Source organism: Jaculus jaculus, chromosome 6 (genome assembly GCF_020740685.1).
Source record: "Jaculus jaculus isolate mJacJac1 chromosome 6, mJacJac1.mat.Y.cur, whole genome shotgun sequence".
NCBI classification, from domain to species: domain Eukaryota; kingdom Metazoa; phylum Chordata; class Mammalia; order Rodentia; family Dipodidae; genus Jaculus; species Jaculus jaculus.
This window is the reverse complement of record NC_059107.1, coordinates 143,916,622-143,936,971: the sequence shown is the minus strand read 5'-3', so window position 1 is coordinate 143,936,971 and position 20,350 is coordinate 143,916,622. Positions and strand designations below refer to the sequence as shown.

General features: G+C 39.9%; 1 protein-coding gene across 6 annotated transcripts in view; it reads right to left on the bottom strand.

Annotated features, from left to right (window-relative positions):
• Positions 1 to 20,350, bottom strand: part of Ano4 (anoctamin 4) — a 429,439-nt gene that overhangs the window by 141,143 nt on the left and 267,946 nt on the right. For 5 of the 6 annotated variants that reach the window (XM_045153480.1, XM_045153482.1, XM_045153483.1 and 2 more), the window contains 2 exons: positions 6,992 to 7,092; positions 3,689 to 3,733 (listed from right to left, as the gene is read on the bottom strand). In XM_045153480.1, the coding sequence (XP_045009415.1) occupies positions 3,689 to 3,733; positions 6,992 to 7,092 (146 nt within the window). The remainder of the gene's footprint in view (positions 1 to 3,688; positions 3,734 to 6,991; positions 7,093 to 20,350) is intronic. The other variant, XM_045153481.1, reaches the window with a different exon arrangement.

Sequence of the window (20,350 nt, the reverse complement as noted above, 5' to 3'; positions counted from 1 at the left end):
CTCAAATATATAAATAAAAATATTTTTTAAAACTTTAAGAGAAAACAATATGCTAAACAGATTCTCAACTATCAGTGTTAACCAGAAACTGAAGAATGAATGTCCTTATAAAAATCCAGTCCTAGGGCCTATGACCCTATCTGCCCTTTGTTCCTCTTTTTTTTTAAAGTTTTTATCTTTATATATTTATTTGATGAGGGGAGGGGGGAAAGAAAGAGAGAGAGAGAGAGGGAGAGGATGGGCTCACCAGTACCTCTAGCCACTGAAAATGAACTCCAGACCCATATGCATCTGGCTTACATGGAACTTGGAGAACTGAACCTGGGTCCTTAGGCTTTGCAGGCAAGCATCTTATCTGCTAAGCCATCTCTCTGGCCCATTCTCAGGTTGTTCTTTCCTCTTCCTTGTGTCCCCTTACTGCAGATCTTCTTAGTAATAGCCACTGGCCCTGTTTTTGTTCACATCTTTTTAAGGAAATTTCACATAGACCACTGGATAAGGTCATGACCTCTATACTCATGACCTCCAAGATTAGGGTTTTTAGCTTGTCATTTTGATGGCTTTGTTATCAGTTTCAGCATCCTCTGGGACACCAGCACCACAAAGATCTACTGTGAAGTATGCTGTAGAGTAATTAAAAGACAGATCACTCTCTTCCTCACCACACTTGCATATCTTCTGGGCCTCCATTCTTCTTTTGCCCCCAACAGTATTTTCCTAATTGCTTAGGTGTAAAACCTCTTTCTCCCCAGCTCTGAATTTTCAACTACCCATGAAGTATTAAAAACCTTTTTACTTGTAATATATGATTTATTTCACATGCTTTGTCTTTTTCAGTATGCACATTATTTTTCTTTCTGTCCAGGAGGCAGAAGTATGATTAGAGAGTGAAAGTTAATGAAAGATGGAGAGGGAGAGAGAATGAGTATTATGGCTTACTTTGAGGGAGAGCTTTCTAACCATTAGAACTAATCACATATGGGCCAGTAATGTCTCTGTCTTCAGCATGTACCAAGATGGACTGGCTGAACACAGAGCGGAGGTCTGAGTATCTAATAAGTGGTTGGACTTGCTGACATTGCTATCCTGTCCATCCTTGAGATTCTGTTTTGTTTGTCCTCATTATCTCTCTAGCCTTCATTACCCATTCCTTTCCCATTTTTGAAGCAAATGTTTGAGTCCCTAGTCTGTGCTTCGTACTCTCTACAGATCTGGTTTGCTATGTTTCTTTTATAAAAATAATTTTATTATTTATTTATTTGTGAGGAGAGAGAGAGAGAGAAAGACAGAATAGGTATGCCAGGGCCTTTTGTCATTGCAAACCAACTCCTTATGCATGCACCACCTGGTTCATCTGACTTAAAGTAGGTCCTGGGGAATTGAACCTGGGCCAGCAGGCTTTGCAAAAAAGTGCCCTTAACCAATGAGCAATCTCCCCAGATCTGTTTCTTTTTTGATGATCTCATTCCCTCCTGCCCCACCTCCCACACATGTGTGTGCATTTCATTAGTTCCTTCAATCCAGCCACTGTACGATAAGTGCCAGAAATGTAGAAGTGAATGAGCTACCCTTGCCCTTACGTACAGCCTAGAGGCAGTGAGCATCCATGTCATAAATGTCAGCACGGGGTGATGGGGCCATGGTGTGGGAATGGGAGAAGGGAGAGAGACATCATTTAACGTACTCAAACAGCCCAGTTGTGTGAACTGAGTTTTGAGGACAGAGTAAGGGTTAGCTTTGGGAAAGTCAAAAAAGGGACACCAGGAAGGGTCACTCTACACCACAATATAAAAAGTGTTTGGTGACAGATGAAGACAGTCTATCAAGGTCTGCATTTAAACTGAGTCTTTTATTTTGATCATTGTGTAGTAGCCACCTTGGGCCATGGTTATATTTTCTACTTAGCCAGATGAGCAGAGGAGACTTTGGCAGGGACCAGACCAGAAGCAGGAAGATACAACGACAGGAAACATTCAAGGGGAGACGAGAGCTCCGCTAAGTAACAGTGGCGGAAACCAAGATCACTGAACAGATTCTATGAGCTTTCCTGGGACAACAGCTACAGAACTCAAGGCTGATCACACGAGGTGGTACAGCATCCGATATAATGCTGACCCTATGTAGAGAGGTGAAAAGCATGTGCAGGCAGAACAACTGACTGCAGAGTCATTGCAAGACAGAAGAACAGTGAGAGAGGAGAGGGATCAAAGTTCAGTAGACAGCATGCATACAAAAAAGTTACTCTTACACATTCCCCGTGTAGTAATCACTAAGACATATCACTCATGAATATGTATCACATACACCCTGCATATTAAAGGAACATTAACCCCACATGGTAGAAATGAGTATTTTCCTTTTACAAATGAAGTAACTTGGCCAAAGTTATTCAATTCCAACTCAGATTTCATGATTACAAAGGATGTGGTTTGCTCCATACACACTCACTTTAGTGAATGAAGACTACTTGGAACATTTGGACAAAGGTAAGGACCATCATCCGTACCTTTGAACATATGCAAAATAGTTCATTCGCCACAATGAAACATGTGCCACTGTCGTCACCTCGTGTTTCGTTTGATGTTAGTTTTCATTTCATCCATCCACAGTCAGCCAAATTCTGAACTTAAGGGGAAGATGGAGGCTGACCAGTCACACAGTACACCAGTGGTTCCAAAATGTGGCCAACCCCATTAGTTTCAGTTAGGAGCTTGGTGGAAATGAAAATTCTCCAGCCCCGCTGCACCAGTTGAATTCAAAATTTGGAGCCAGGCCCAGAAATTAGTACATTAACAACCCTCCAGGTGACCTGGATGCTGGGTGAAGCTTAAGGACCACTAACATAGGCTTAAGTGTCATAGCATGCTTCTGTGGAAGATCATTATGTGGCAAGGGACTAATTGGCATCATGATGTGTACAAATGCCATGCCTAAGAGAAGAGCCACATATCTCAGTGTCTACAGGTACTTTTTCTCTTGCCATACTTTGTTGAGTTCATACACACTTGATGACACCCACCAAAGCATATTACTTACCAGTCTGAGATCAATATAAATATAATAAGCATGATATTATATATAGATCATAAACAATGAACATGAATACCAATCCCAACACAATGAAACTAACTACAGGGTTTTCAGAGAAACTCAAGGATCCCCATTGAAACCACCAACTCAGCTCAGGGTGAATGGATATTGAGGACCAATTATGATTTTAAAGTTAGATTCATCACTGATCACAACAGACCCAGTTAGAGAACATCATAGATTTGTTCCCTTTTCCCTTGGCTTCTAATAGGACAACAAGGAAAAACAAGCTCTGGAAGGACACAGACTATAGAAAATGTAATCTTATTCCAGTGAATATTTTTTTGAAAGAAAGAGGCCTAAAAGGACTCCCCAGTGAGAATATAATCTGAATAATATATTACAGAGTGTTCCTAGCACAGAGAGCCCTCTCCTGAGGGGGTGGGTTTTAGCCCAGATGTGAAGGTGTCACAGTGAAAACTCTGAGAAGGACATTTTCATGCCCCACCCCCGACTAACATGAAACAGCTATTCCTGGGCTGTGCCCGGTTGTTATTTGGTCATGTGATACCTTCCTAGGCTTGTAGCTCCTTGTCTTTGTTGGAGCACATGGGTCAGCAGACACGCACGCAGCATCACAACGCAGCATGCTACTAACCTGCTCATGAACTTGTACCGGCGGGGCAGGTAATAGATTTTTCTCCTGGAAGAACAGCAAAAATGAAGCCACTCGAGAAGAAAACCCATCGTCAGTTACAGTTTGAACTAGCAAGGAGGAAAGGAGATTGAAGATAGAAGCCTGTAAGAGGTGAAGAAGAAAAAACTAAAAGGAGATTAACAGTGAGAAATGTAGTAGGAACACGGGCATGCAGTTTTGAATCTTGAAAACTTGTGAACCAAGTTTCTCTTCCTACTTCTTCCTCCCCTTATTATTGTCATTTGGTAGGGCTTCCCCTGCCCAGAGAACGTGTACAGAGTGAAGATTTGGAACAATTTGTATTTTCCTGAATTCAACTGAGGTCAATTCCCCACACCCCAAGGAAAATGCAGAAATGAATTAGGGAGAAACACATGTAATTTAGTGAGCATACTATTCAAATAAAGTAATATTTATATAGTAATTTTAGTTTACAGAACACTTTTCTCATAATCTTTAAATATATAAAACGAAATAGTTTGGTATCATTTGAGTAAAATATGGATGTTAGATATTTCTACAAATGGAGTCCTTATGTAACTGATTAATTCATATGTATTTTTTGTTGTTGTTGTTTGTTTTTTGTTTTTTGTTTTTTCAAGGTAGAGTCTCACTCTAGCTTAGGCTGACCTGGAATTCACTATGTAGTCTCAGGGTAGCCTTGAACTCATGGCTATCCTCCTACCTATGCCTCCTGAGGGTTGGGATTAAAGGTGCGTACCACTACGCCCGATCTAGTTCATATATATTGAATGGGCACTCTTACTGGGCTTTCTCACTTTTGAGAAGGAAAATAATTATATGTCATAAAATATTTGTCTTATTTGTGTCAGCAATCATGGAGACAATACAAAACCAGGAGGCAGAAGGAATGAGGAGGTGAAGCTTCCAGGGATTTGGGGAACATCATATTCTACATGATTATGTAATGGGAACTGAGTTTGTTAAAAACCCATCAGACTGCATGAGTGGACCCCATAGACTCTAGTTAATAATAAATATCAATATGGAACCATCAGTTGTGTTGCAAATACCACACTAATGCAAAATGTTAATAAGGCAACTGTGAGGATTAGATCATTATTCCCTGTAATATATGCCAAAATGCTCAAAAATAAAATCTATTAATTTTCTAAACCACATATTTATGGACACATTGGTATTTAAAACTGAGAAACCTATTACTCAAATTCTTTTAAAACACTGTAGGGTTGAGAATTCCAGGAAAGTAAACCTGAGATTCAGAAGTATTCTCTACTGAAAGTAATAAATGCAGATAATATACTTTGGAACATTTAAGTCAGCCAAATTGATACTTATATATTTTGCTGAGATGATATAATGGGATAATTTCCCCTGTGGAAATACATGCATGTCCTTAGGCTAGAGTCACAGGTCTGCAAATAACAATAATATAAAACCATAAATTAAAAATATATTTATTTTCACAAGTATGTGTGCGTACATGTGCACACACAAGATAATGCAAATGAATGCCCATCTGGCTTCACATGGATGGCTAGGAAACTGAGGCCAGGCTAGCAGTTTCGGCCAGTGAGCACTTTGACCTCTGAGCCATTTGCCCGGCCCCAAGACCATAAAATTTAAGTCCATCAGGTTGTAACAAGTGATGATAGGTTGAGGTAAAGTCATATCAATATTAATGGAAGCAATTAGTGTCACACATTAATATTACTTTCTGTGAAAGCTTTTGTCTTGTATTTCCTACAGCTGCTAGAAGATTGTTATTCACATCCATTTTCATGTTATTGCTTAGATTACATGCTCTTAATGTTGCACAAGAAAGCTATGAGTGAGTGCTGCTTGGGTAGCACTTTCCTGCTATGCGGGGGCGTGCAGGGATATCGTCTGTGCTGCAGTCGGGTCCTTCGAATGTGAAATCTTTGCAATCACTCTGGGGACTTGCTTTGTTCTTTTCTTTCAGTCTTTGTCCTTTGAGTCTGCTCAGGTTCTGTATTACAGTAGTGTATTCTGGTGGAAGGTGTCGTGAGAGCCTGGAAAGCGGGTGTCAATTTCTATTTCAATGCATTCTGCAGTGGTTCCTTTCTCTTTTGATTTTTAGGTTTATTATGGCTTTAATCCTTACTGGATAGTTTCTATATTGGGGATAAATAACTGGCTTTAATTATTTCAGTAGTTTTCAGTTGAAATTAAGTTAGCTTTCCTTATGTTTTAGTGGTTATATGTACTAAGATCCTTGAATTCTCAGATTCCCCTTTTAACACTTTAGATGGAGAAATAAATCATAAGATTAAAACTATGTTTAGCTATTTTGAGAATTTTGCCCACAGGAAAACAGTTGCTCAAAATCCCAGTCTCTGTTTTCACTCAGTATTAGGACATAAAGACCAATTATAAAAAAGAAAATCTGATGCATGGAAAGACACATTATAGGCCTATGGGACTCAATCAATCTCCCCTTTTTCTCTCTGACTTTATGAATATAGCAGATAGCTTCCATAACTTTCTACATCCTGTTAACAGGTAGAGTGCAGAACTGATATCATATTGCTTAATTTCTCTCATCTGACTTGGTACTCCTGGCAAACTGATAACTCAGAGTACTTCACACACACACACACACACACACACACGTGTGTATGCACACAAAAATCTTGGCTTTTATGATTTCAGGTTTAATTTCTCATTTTACTTTTATCATAGAGGAAGTAAGAGTAATCAACATGAGAAGAAGGTAAATTAACACTCACAATAGCCTAGTAAATCTATTTGAGAAATTTGTATTCATCTTGGAAAAATATCAACATTTGTACTAGAAAGGAATTTGTAACTTTTTGAAATTTAAAATAGGTTTTTCTTTTTTAAATTCATCACATTTTCATGACATTTCTTAAACTTGTTCCTGGGAAGCAGATTCCAGTGCTCTTTCTGGAAGGGACAGATCAATGAGAACCATGAAGCAAGGGGTCCGGCCATTCAAAGCAGAAAGAGCTTCTGGCAACAGCACATACAAAATGTAAATACCATGTGCAATAAAACACTTCTTGACAACAGGCCCTTCAAACTCTACCTGTTAAGGGCTGAATTAGCCAAAAGTTTCCAAGAAAAGACATGTAATTATTGTTGGCCATGAAAACTTATTTGTATTTCTTAAACATTTGAAGGATTTTCTCCTGTAATGGCTTTTCCAGCATGTACTTCAATTTTGTTTGCTCCAAGACAGGATAACATTCAGTTTATGGTATAACAGTGTAAAGAGTGGGGAAATACATTTACACCTACCTGAAAGGCATCCTTACATTCATTTGCTCTGCATATCTTCCCAGGACTTCCCATGGGGCATGCAACTTCACAAAGATAATGTCACTATTTATTAGAGAGGACTGAAATAGAAAAGAGAAGCTAAATTGAAAAATATATCCAAATCTCCTGCAGTTTAAATTGGGTTGGAATTTAGAATGTATGAATTTGGAGTTTATAGTTTGGAGTACTCTTCAGCAACATGCCGTCCCTTAAGGTATACACATATTCATGTGACAAATATCCCACTGTGTCAGGCACTGGAAACCCAGCTGTGAACAAGAGAAGTAGGAGTGACATTTATGTTCTGCACAAATATTAAAAAAGAAGATGGGCCAAAACAACTTTAAAAGAGAGGGGTAAATTTAGATGGTGGTGAATGTTCTGTAGGTAAAATACTGGGGGAAAGAGTCATGGGGAGAAGGCATGCACTATTTTGGGGAACGGGGTTAAAGAAAGACCACCCAATGGAGGTGATGTATGAGCTGAGATATAAAGGAAGGGGAAGGAGCCAGTTGGGAGACAGCAATAAGATGTGCATTCTGGAATGCAATGGCCTGGAGCTGGGAAATTGTTCAGTGTGTTCAAGGAACAGAAGAAAAGAGTGGTGGATGGGCTGGAGAGATCAGCAGTTCAGCAGTTGAGGCATTTGCTTGCTAAGCCTGATGGCCTGGCTTCAGTTCCTTACTACCCACATACAGCCAGATGCACAGAGTGGTACATGCATCTGGAGTTTGCAGTCACAAGAGGTCCGGGCATACCCATTATCTCTCTCTGTCTCTCTCTGCTTGCAAATAGGTAAATAAACATAAAAAATAAAATAAAAAGGAGGTGGTCATGCATGAAGGAGAAGAGAGTGTTATTGGAAGAAACAGGAAAACTGAACAGAAGACAGTATAAGCATTTCATAGACAGTTGGACATTGTTGTTAGAACACAAGGAAGCCATCTTGATTTTGGTGCTCAAAGATCACGGTGGCTTCTTCATGTTGAATAAATCATATGTGAGAGACTGAACGCAAAGAGAAGACATATTCTCAATCATCTAGATGAAGGCAAAAGTTAGCGATGGTGGAGAAGACGCAGAGACCAAGGAAATATCAATTTCGAATCTTAGCTGGTATCAGGCAATTCCTTTTCAAAAACTTGTGTTCGTTGGCCCAAAACTTGTGTCTCTTTTTAAATCAACAAAGTACTTGGGGAAGCAAAGAAGAACTTCACACTCTAATAAACACTTGCCTCAGGCAGAAAGGACATGAATAAGAAAATATAAAATTTTCCTTTGGACTGTGCCTCCCATGCGGGTGGGGGAGACTTGTCCCTTTGCAGGAGGAGGTAGAGAAAATACAGCGAACAAATGTCTGAATGTGCAAGGTGTCCACTTATTCATCCAGATCAGTCCCATGCAGCTGTATGTCACTTGTGTTTTCACAAGTCAAGAACGTTGCCTTTTGTATTGCACAGTGGATAAAATAAATGTTATTCCTTCTATATTTCAAAATGGTAAAATAATTTTTCTTACAATGTTATAGCCTGTTTTAGTGTTTACAGAGAAACTGCCTTTAAAGTTGTTTTGAACTGAAATACTATTAAGTACCTATACCTTAAGTTGGATCAGAAGTTTCATTTCAACTGAAAATATTAAAGCTATTTCTGTATAGTAAACTGCTTTCTTTTCCAAAAAGGAAAATTTAGAACAATTATTTTAAAATTCAAGTTATAAAAATGGGTGAAAACTTTAAAAAGAAATAAAAGTCAGGGCTAAGAATCCACTAAGATGAAAATTGTGTCTAACATTTAAAATACTTGATATTTAATTATTTATAAAAATAAGACTTTTTAAATTTATACAATAGTTTATTTTGAAGAAAAAAAAAACCCAGCAGCTCAACTATGTTCTCACTCGGGGCAAATCTGTGTTCTACGGGTTTTTCTAAACTTGTAGGTGATGCACAATTATGATTCCTGCCTTGCATTTTAATTCAGTGTCTCCATAGTAGGATTATTATAGTTACTTTATATGAACTCATCATGACGCTGGGAAAATCAAGCTGGAGTCACTGTGTTCTCAGAGATTGGGTGTAATGCTGAATTTTCCATGGGTGGGGATTCAGTCTCATCAACATGGTGGTGGAGACACCTTCTGAAAAATCAAACTTTCTGGCAACTCAGGCTTCTTTGGAGCTTGGGCCAGATAGTGTCCTGAGTATAAACTTTTTGTGAACAAGAAATGTGTCTGTTACTCTGTGCCAAGCACAGTTCCTGGTGCAGAGGGCGAACATACCATCACCACTTGTCTGATGCATGGAGATGGCTGGCAAAATTAAACAGTTACATCTTGCTCAGAAGACAACTGTGAGTCTCGTGAAGCAGAAGTGACTATTGATGAAGTGATGATCCAGGAGCCTGCACAGCTGTCAACTTGACAGGACCTAGAATCCAAGTCTCTGGGAACATCTGGCTTGTAAGGGATTATCCCGATTAAGTTATTCGAGGTGCAAAGCCCCACCTCACTGAGGGCGGCACCACTCCTCAGGTTGGCGCCCTGGACTATATAAAAAGGAGAGAGCTGGCTGGGCACTAACACTCATCACACTCGGATTCCTGACTCTGCATGCAGGGTGACTCATTCCTTCCTTATGCTGCTGCTAGTGGTAGTGGTGGGATGTGTGTGTGTGTGTGTGTGTGTTGAGAGAGAGAGAGAGACAGAAAGAGAGAGCGAGAGAGAGAGAGCGAGAGAGAGAGAGAGAGAGAGAGAGAGAGAGAGAGAGAAGAGTCTTGCTATGTAGCTGACCCCAAATTTCTTATATAGCCCAAGCTGGCCCTGAATTCAAGATCCTCCTGCCTCGGTCTCCCAAGCACTGGGATGATGAGTGAGCACCACTTGGAAACTTTCACCAGGATAGTGGGATTCTGCAAACTTACCCATAGTTTGCATCAAGAAGTGTGCTACCATAGTACATGTCGAAAGCGTGGTCACTGGCTTCTAGGGGTACTAGGAGGCGGTAGAACCTCCTTGAAGACAGGGTTTAGAGGGGCGATTAGAACCCCAGCCACTGCCTTCCCTTTTGCTCTCTGGGTACCATGTATTGAACAAGTATGTTCTACCATGAGCTCTGTTGTAGCAGAACCAAAGGGAACACAGCCAACCCACGACGGACTAAAACCTCTGAAACTGTGAGCTAAAATCAACCTTTCCTTCTTTATAAGGTGATTATCATAAGTATTCTGCTAAAATAACACAAAACTTAGTGAATGCTAAATTTCCTGTAATGTTCTTTTTCTGCCTTCCCATAAAAGAGTACAATTGCATAACACAGAACAGAGGAAAGTAATTGATTTGCACCATATGACTTATTCACAGAATTGGGCAAATCTTGACTTAGAGCAGAATACATTTTAAGAGTTCAGTTTCTCCATGTATTTTCTATGATTGTTAGTTTTATACAAAACAGACAATCCATAGGGGAAATAAGTTCTTTGGACAGCCTGCATAAATGCATGGAGACATTAAAGGCAATACATCGAATATTCAACTTAAGGTACACTTTGTTTTTTTATGCTTTTATTAGCATATATTAATTGTACATAATGGGTTTTGTTATATCATTTCCATACATGTATATAATGTATTTTGATCACATTTACATTACCCTTTTGATACCCTCCCTCCCACTTATTCCTTTCCTCTTTCTAACTCCACTTCTAGCTTTCTTTCTTTCCTTCTTTCTTTCTTTCTTTCTTTCTTTCTTTCTTTCTTTCTTTCTTTCTTTCTTTCTTTCTCTCCCTCTCTCTCTCTCTCTTTCTTTCTTTCTCTCTGTCTTTTTTTTTTTTTTGGATGACTGAATGAGTTTCATCAGGGTTGCTTACAGGAATATGGGTAAGGGGTTGTTTACAGGGCCACGGGCACCTTACCAGTGGCTACACCACTGAAGGAAATGTCTCTCCCTCCCCCATTAATCATGAGCTGTATATAAACCCTCAAGGAGGGGTAGGGTCTCATGAGGCCCTCTTCATGCCAGGATATAGACAGGCCCATTCTTGTGCAGAACTTTTGCAGATGATCCCAGCTGCTGTGAGCTCAAGAGTTCAACAGCCATGTCGTGTCCTGAAGTTGGCATACGACACCACTCCCCAAACCCCTGCCTTCCTGCAGCTCTTATTCAGTTCTTTCTATAATATTCGCAGAGTTAAAGCACATTTTAGATGCCACATGTGTGAGTAGGAAAGCCGAGTCATTTTTCTGAATACATGAATTGTTGGCTAAAATTCTCATGTGGGAATCTTCATGATTTTTGGCAGAAAAGTATAGCTTATTTTTATTCATTTGGATAGAAATAGACTTGCTTTTTTTATCATTTCAGAAATGATACCACCACTTCTTTTATTTACAGTGCTTTGGAATTGTCAAGCACCTTCACCACATGTTGCTCTGGTTTCTTTCTACACAAACTCATGAGAGAGGCTTTCCTCTGATGTCGTAGTTACCTTCTCATTGCTAGGACAAAGCTCCTGGAACAAAAGCAGCTGATGGGAGGATAATTTTTATTTTGGCTTAGAGTCTTGAGAGGAAAATTCATGATGGCAGAGGAAATGCATGGCATGAAGAGAGGCTGGGAATCACCTCTGCCACAGTAGGCAGAAATAGCAGCAGGAGAAGAACCCAATTTCTATCAAGGGAGAACTGGTTCTACTACCCCTAAGCCCACTCCCAACAACACATCTCCTCTAGCAGGGCCCCACCTCCCAACCTGCCATCAGCTGGGGACCAAGCATTCAGGATATATGAGTTTATGGGAACACCTAATTCAAACCACGACAGATGTCTTAGAGGACACAGTAGCAGATCAAGTGACTCATTCGTAACCACACTGAATGTCTGCCCCCAGCTCTTGTTGGCCTTGTGAATTTTATCTAATAGCTTCTGAAGTTTAAGGAAACCTATGGCTTTACACATGCACCTAAGGTGCATGTTCTATGATATGTACTTTTGTCGGTATGTAACGACTACTTTTTAAAATTTTTCATATTTTAGAAAGCAAAGTAACAGACTCAAAGGGCATTTGTAGTTTAAAGTAAATGTACCTTGCTATTTAATGAACTACAAGTGATACACCAGGTTTCTTGTAAAGTCCCTGTCTACAAGTATGGAAGCTGCCAATAAAAAAGAAAAATTATGCAACTTGGGAAGACAATGTATGGGAATATAACTATTTGAATAATCTGGCTAATTCTTGGAATCTTGATTTAGAGCAGCAATGGGAGCTATTGAATTTATTTTGCTTATTTTTATTACCTTGCAAAAAAGTTAACAGAATTCCCTTGAATGATGTTAAATAGCAATTCATGGTGCATTCATGTGTGCGTATGTGTGTGCACATGTGTGTGTGTTTTTTACATGCTTAAAGGAAAAATAATGAATGTGCTTCATTATTTTTGTTTACCTTTTCAAGGAGGAGCTGAAAGGCTCGTTACTGAGTACCTCCCGAGTTTCAGCCCCGAGAAATAAGTGTAAAACTGATGACTGGTAGTTACATGGCCCATATAATTTTTTTCTCCACCACTGAGTGATTATTCTACCACTATTTCTGAATAGGTCTTTCCTCGTACTAAGTATTCCTTTCCACACAAATGCAAATGTGCAAGTGCCAAAGCAAGCAGAAATAAAACTCATTTTTATGAAATAGAGTTGTTTCATTAGGGCACTGCAATAAAAGAGCCATTGGTTAGAACCTTGGTAAACAGAAAAATGGCTGTTTAATAAAGTTTGGGAATATACTTAGATGAACAACTAGAGAGACTCACAAGTAACATGGAACCTACTGTCAATAGGACTGGATATGATACAGGGAACACTCATTCTTTCACTTAACAAGTATACATTTAATCCTTCTACACATTAGAGATGTAAAGTCATAAAAACCACAGTCCTTATCCCACCAGGTAACAAGTCTATAAGTTACCATGCAAAAAAAAAAAAAAAATGTGTTGGCAATTGTACTATGGAAGCTACTTGAGAATTCAGATTGTAGGAAGGAAAACACATACTTGTGCTTACTTCTCACTAACTCTGTGATCTTCATTAGTTTTTTAACCTCCTGTGTCTCGGTTTCATTTGATTGTAAAATGGGAAATGACAGCCATGTCCACTTGACTGACTTATATTAAATGACATAATATAGGTGAGGGTCTCACAGTAGATGTAAGCATATGTTAGATATTACCTCCAAGAGGTTATATCCATGTTGGCATGGTGGGAGGGCACGACATTCTTACTCATCTAAGTTACAGCCAAGGAAAGTGACAAGTAGGGAGTCACTACCTGGCAAGGATTTAGAAGTCTCATCATGACTAAACAGGCTTAACTAGAGGAAACTCTGATAGCCAAGCCCACAATTCCTATAGAACAATTTGGGAACCTCAAGCCCACCTATAGGTTTTTCTATGAAATCCCAACTCTGTTAGTTGGTGGACATGTCACTGCAGGCACAAACTATGGTCCAGAAAGTATGAGATAGACATTAAGCAACACATAAACATGATTTAAATTATGTCAGGTGTTTTGAAAGGAAAAGAATATAATGTTTAATTTGGTAGGGAAGAATGTCTGAGGACACAGGCTTTAGCTTGGCCGATTGGTCCCTGGAGATGAAAGATGAAACAGTGTCAGCCACAAGAGAATTCAAGTTAAAGGCTTTCCAAGCAGAGGGAAGAGAAACAACAAAGGCCCAGGGAAGGTACCAGAAACTCAGTGGCCACGATGATTGGACACTGTAAAATGAGAAGTAGAGAAGATGGAGCTAGAGAGGGAACAGATCATGTCAAGCCAAGACACTAGGGCAGCACGTTTAGATTCTTCTTTTTAAAGTTCACAGGAAATCATTCACGAACACGTTAGTAGTTATGGGCAAGGATCCTTTGTTCCAGAAAGTGTATGCTGACCATTCTGTGAAGAACGAGTTTCATGGAGAACAGGTGTGGGAAGTGCAATAGAGCATTATTTCAAGAGGCCAGGTGAGACAAGATGGTGTTGGAAGCAGACAGATGTGGTGATTCAAGAGAAACAAAGCTGAGGTCACATACAGGCAGATTTGATCAGTTTGTGATGGATCAAATGAGAAACAGAATAGATGAAGCTTGACTTGTTTTTTTCTTGAAAACTGCACAGATGGTAATGAACCATTGTGTCTATCCCAAGCTTGCACAGGGGACAGAGAACTACAATAGTTTTTGCAGACGAGCAGGAACTCTACCATATCAGCTGTAAGTTAGCACTCACTTACTATACGGTTCATTTACTCTAAAAACTTTCAGTGGAGGTACTATTCCAGATATTGGGAAGGCAGCTGTGAGCCATGCACACCAAATCTCTGCTCGTGTGGAACGCTCACATTCCATCCGGGAGACAGACCCTCAAAGGCAAGGTCCACAAGGTTTCCAATGGTAGGCATGCTCTGTAGAGGAGGGTGAAGAAACACAACAGTGATGGAAAGGAAATCCTGCTCTTGATAGAACGGTGTGCATTGGGTTTTCGATAAGGCGACATTTGGGCAGAAATCTAATGAAAGTGCTCAAGAAGGTTGTTTCATTACACACGGAGAAAACATACCAGGCAATAAGAATAAAAGGTACAAGACAAAGGCCCCAGGGTATAAATGTGCCTGGTGTTTCAATTTATGAAGGGTCAGACCAGGCTAGCCACTTGCATCTGTTCTATATCCCCTTAGGTAACCATGTGGACATCACTTTCTCATAACTGTACCATCATAAGAAGAAACCAAAGGCACACTGCAGCAAAAAGGAGGTATTCATCTTAAACTGGATCTAGACAAGTGTCTTGGACAGAAGAGCGTCGTAGTGACTGTGAATGAACAGTACTAGCAGAGGCAGGAGAAGCTGTGCAGTGCTACTACACATTAGATAGCGTGTGCGAGCTTTCACTGCATTAAATCAATCAGTTGTCACACCAGCCCTGTGAGGCTGGCGGTATTATTGCCCTAATTAATTACAGATGAGGAACTCAAGCACAAAACGATTTGATGCTTTGCTAAAGTCACACAGTGAGCGGAAAGTGGAGTCCCAATTCTCACCAGTACAGTCAGAAGCAAAGCTGCTCTCCTTGAGAGGAAAGCCAGGGCTCACAGAGGTGTCTTTCCTCATCTATTTGACTCCATTACCATTTGATATCATGCTTTGTTACATGCTGCAACCCAGTGTAGAGTGCCCAGGGTTCCCTCTAAAATAAGCTTCTTATAATTAATATATGGCTAGCAGGAACAGCAACCTCTTAGCCTAGCTCTCCCTCCCATACTCCCTGTGTGTGTTTTAGGCACATTAATTAGACTCACAACTTGTGTGACCACCTTGCAAGACTGTTCTAAGGTTGGCATGGTTATATAGTCATATAGTGTAGAATGAACATTTCCTTCTCTGTCCCATATCTGCTGAAGGCTTGGTTGACATTCTGCTAACTGGAACTCATGCTAGAATTGCTCCATGTGTCTGAAATCTACCCTGTAAGATGGATGGAGCAATGTACATTTCTGGGGGCGGGGAAGGGGGAAGTTAAAGACTGAAGAAATCACTAAGCCATTTCAGCCTCTCAGGGGGCTTCCATCTACCAGCTGTGTGCCACTGGGCAAACACATTGCACTTTTCTGAGCTTCAATTTTCTCTGAGCAACGAAGACATAGGTGTTTAAAGAGAACTTTTTTTTTTTTGGCACTTGTGACTGTTGATTCTCTTAGAAACACATTAAAGTTTGAATGTAGTTTGAAAAGGCTTTTCAGCTGATTTTAATGCAATTCCTTTCTACAGTATGTACACACACACACACACACACACACACACACACAGTATCCTGATCGAGAAAAAGTCTTTGGTCCTAAATGGCCCAAACAGTTATCTATGGAAGATGACATTCACATAAGCCACAGGAAAGAAACGGGCTATGAAATAGCCTTTAATGTGGATTCCCAAAGGAATCCATCTGAGTTCTTGTCTCATTTTACCTGTCTTCCCTAGACAATCTCATTCCTTTCCAAAGGCTTTCATTGTCATCTGATGTCACCGAGGTTCATATCTTTGGGCCAGAGCACTCCTTGAAGTTCCAGATCATCCCCACCAAAGGATAACAGTATCTCCCCTTGGATATCTTACTGGCATTTCTGACTCAGACTGCTTAAAGAGATCCACATCTCTGAGGAAGCTGTTCTTCTCAATGGCACCAGACATGAGACCTGGCACAAATATTCACCCAGTGGTTCAAGTCTAGCAATCATGGTTTACTTAATTTATGCTACATCCAGTTACTCAGCAAGTCTTACTGAGTTTACCTTTCCATTGCTCTTCAATCTGCCTCCCATTCTCTATCACCAGTGCCACCATCCTCCAAGTCACCATCAGTCAGCTGCCTCCTTGAATGTGGAACAGCCTCATAGCCGGGATCTCTCATTCCAGCCTTGTCTATACATTCCCATTGACATCAGATATGTCTTTAAAAGTGCATTGTGCTCATGGTTTCCTGGTGCTGTCTAGAAAATCAATACTGCTGTCATTCTGTATCTTGTGCCACCTTCCTTCCCCACCCCCAGGTCTGAGTTTATTTCTGCTTTCCAATTGCCAAGCTCTTTACAATCTAGCTCTTTACAATCTAAGTGGCTTCTCATCTGCTGGAACTCTGCTTGCTAAATTCCTCTTCCTTCAAGTCTCAAGTTTTGGAGCAAGGTAGACTTTAAGATGGTCCTCCAAGTAGACAGCCTGAATAAGTGCCTCTCTTGAGTGTGGGGAGGTGATATAAATAGAAGAGATATCGGTCCTATGTTTAGGATGCCAATCAGATGACAATGAGTTCACCAGAAGAAAGATTGTCCTGAATTACCTTGAACGAGTCAGATATATCCTCACAAGACAGACTAGCAGAACAAGAGAATTTCCTACTGGCTCTGAGGCAATAAACTTCTGTGGAAAGCGTGCCTGTGAGAACAAAATTGTGAATGGCCTCTAGGAGGTGATAACAGTACCTGGTTGATAGTCAACAGAAAGGGAAGGGTCATCCTACAACCACAGGAAATAAATAATGAAACAAGGACCTAGAACTCCAGAATGAAATGCAGTTCTAGCTGATAACCTAAAGACAGTCTTATAGGGACCCTGATCAGAGGACCCAGCTAAGCTGCACCCAGACTCCTGATCCTCAGAAACTATGGGAGCATAAATGTGGACTCTTTCAAAATACTTTGATATTCCTGCTATGATGGAAAATTAATACAAGGTTATAACTTAGCTAATTGATGACTTAATTATATATCTCACTGTTGGGTTTATGAGACTTACAGCTTCTCTGCCATGGTATTCCTAGTACATAGCTTGTTACTAAGCACATAGTCACTGAAAAATAGAAATGTTTCCTAAACTGACTTCTGAGTATCTTGAGTAGCCTTCTTGTATTATTGATTATCTTGTTAAAACACTATCATTAGATGGGAAAATATTGATCTTCTTGACACGATAAAGGTTTCATTGTGGCTAAATTATAATAAACTAAGATAAGCTATCTTTGGCATGATGACCAGGAAGCTCCTCAGCGATGATGAGCTAAACATAAATCTTCAGTTTTCATCAGAGGTCCTTGTGTTGCAATAAAATTAATATGATGCAATATGTTTGTTCTTGGTTACTTTGCAACATCCCTAAGGATCCTACACCTTTTTAGGAAACTTATTGTACCAGTTTTCAGAGAAAACAATATTTTGTGTAGCAGTTAGGATGCTACAGTAGCAAATAGCATCCAGAAAACTGTGACATAAAATAGCAGAACTATGAATATGGTAGCACTAGTCACTTAAGTGAAAAACAGTTAATCTATATTGACATGTGTACACGAGAGTTGAAAATTTAGTGTACACACACATATGCTGAATATAAAATAGCTTAATCATTTCTATATTGGCTATATGTGTAAACAAAATATTTTACATTACTGGGTTAATAACTGGATTAAGTAAATGTACCATTAGGGTAATTTAACTTTAATTTTAACTTTTTATATGTGGCTTCAAAAATTTTTAAATGACATTATTTCTATTGGCTGGTCTTATGAAAAGAAAGATCTCTGCTTGTTCATGTTACATTCCATCATAGATAATTTCACTTTGATGACTCCAAAGGACTCTCTGTCAGAGGGAAGACAGAGCTCTGTCCAGCCCATGGGACAGAATAGATGTAGAGCCACACCTACCCATAAGGACAATGGGAAGAGGAGGTATAAGCAATGAATAATAATTAATTATCCCACACTGAAGTAGACTGCCTCTCTTCATCACTTTCTTAGTAAAGCTGTAGGTGCCCCACATAAATCAAATGTTTGCTTTACCACAGTACAGCCACTCAAGAGGCTATTCAAAAAACAGCTAAAAATAGTCTTAACTACAACATTATGTTGCCTAGTTCACAGGTACTGTGCTGGAGCCAACATCTGTAACATAAAGGCTAAGACATGATTCTAGGTCTCATAGAACTCATAGTTCAACAGAGAATACACCACAATCATTATGAATAGTTTGATATAAACAAGTTATCCTGGTGTCCATTTAGAGACACTCTCCTCCACAGCACTAAATGTCACTTTAGAATCAGGGCATGCCAGCTCTGATCCATCAATCTCCATAAGCCCTTCACCTATGTCAGACCATCATAACATCTTCCTACACCATCAGGGTGCAGCATTGGATTAAGGTGAACTTCAGGACAACTGTATCATCATTGTTATGCTTTTTATTACCACAAATGACCATCCCACTGACAAGTCTTCACAGTTAGGACCCAGTCAATAGCCCATGTGTTATTATGCCCTTAGTTAACTGTAGCAACTAAAAGCCATGAAACAAGAAAGGCCTAGAAAGGACAGAAAAGTTATTATCCATTACTAGTGAGGATGTAATTTGTTTTTGAAATTACTTTCTAATGAAATTGAAAAAGTAAGTCATCCCTCTTTGACATATTGCTTGGAGGGATGCTGACTCTACTGATAGGATGCTACATGAAGTCCATGTAGTATATTTCACCAAGGGGTTTTACCTATAGGTTATGAAAAAATTATCAAGAAACTGGGCTTCTATGTTTTTTCATCATAGAGAAATCAAACTGATGAATGTACCTCAATTCATATTTATCTCTCATTGGGTTCATGCCAATGTAACTACACATGCTCAGAATAATAAGTAACATTATTTTAATATGGAATATATGTAATGTTACATATATAATGTATTTGAAATGTTATGAGAACATTATTTCTGGAACCCAGTTGTCTCCCATGCACAGAGAAGCATGAGACCCTGGCCACCCTGGAAGACTAGTGTGGCATTCATCTTGCCTTGCTCCAGGGGAAGGTGTCTGAGTGAAACTTCTGTTACCCTGCGTCTCTTATAAGAACAACAGTCTCCATAGACAACCCCCGCCATCCAAAATAGCCAAGAAGTGATTCCTGTTTCTTGGAGTCTTGAGTGACACAATGAAGCTATATAAATCTATGGGACTGGATGAGGCCACAGATAGCTAGACCAGAAAAGGTGATACAATATAGTCTTAAGGTGTCCTAGTGTTTAGAGATTAGACAGAAAGGGAGGGTGAGCAAGAAGGTGGAGAAAGGCACTATGAAGGAGGGGGACATTCATGAGAGCACACATTATCTCTAAAACAGACAGGAAGGTCTTGCCAAGAAGATGTGGCCCCTCTGTGAGGAAAGCCACTTAGCAGTTACCTCATCATTACAGAGAAGTAACACCAACCTGAAGCAGCTCATCGAAGGAGAGGGTTGATTGCAGCTTGCAGTTTTGAGGGAAAGTTGCATCATGACAAGGCAAACATGGTCAGGGCGCAAAGCCAGGCACCACGATAGCGTGTCGCTTTAGTAACACTAGCACTGGCTCCCTGGGCTAGGCTACAAAATCCCAAGGCCCACGCACAGTGACATACGTACCTGCTTCAGCTGGGAATTAAGTATGAGGTTTACTGACAAACTCACAGGGCTATGGGGGACACTTTACATTCAAACCACCACACCCCTGGTAAGGCCAGCAAGGCAAAAAGGAAGGCCAAACTGTTGGATTTGGTTCTATATGATCTTTATAAAAATAGCTTCTGTGGAATGGTGAAGGAGTAAGAAAATGGACACAGGCACTGGACAAAATCTTCCAAGAAGTTTTTCTCTTGGGGGGCGCAGGGATGAAAAAGAGAAATGGAATGGTTATTTGATTGTGGGTCATTGGATTTTTATTCTTTTTCTGCATGCATATGTGATATGCATATATGTATATATGTACATTCATGCAGGGGGCAC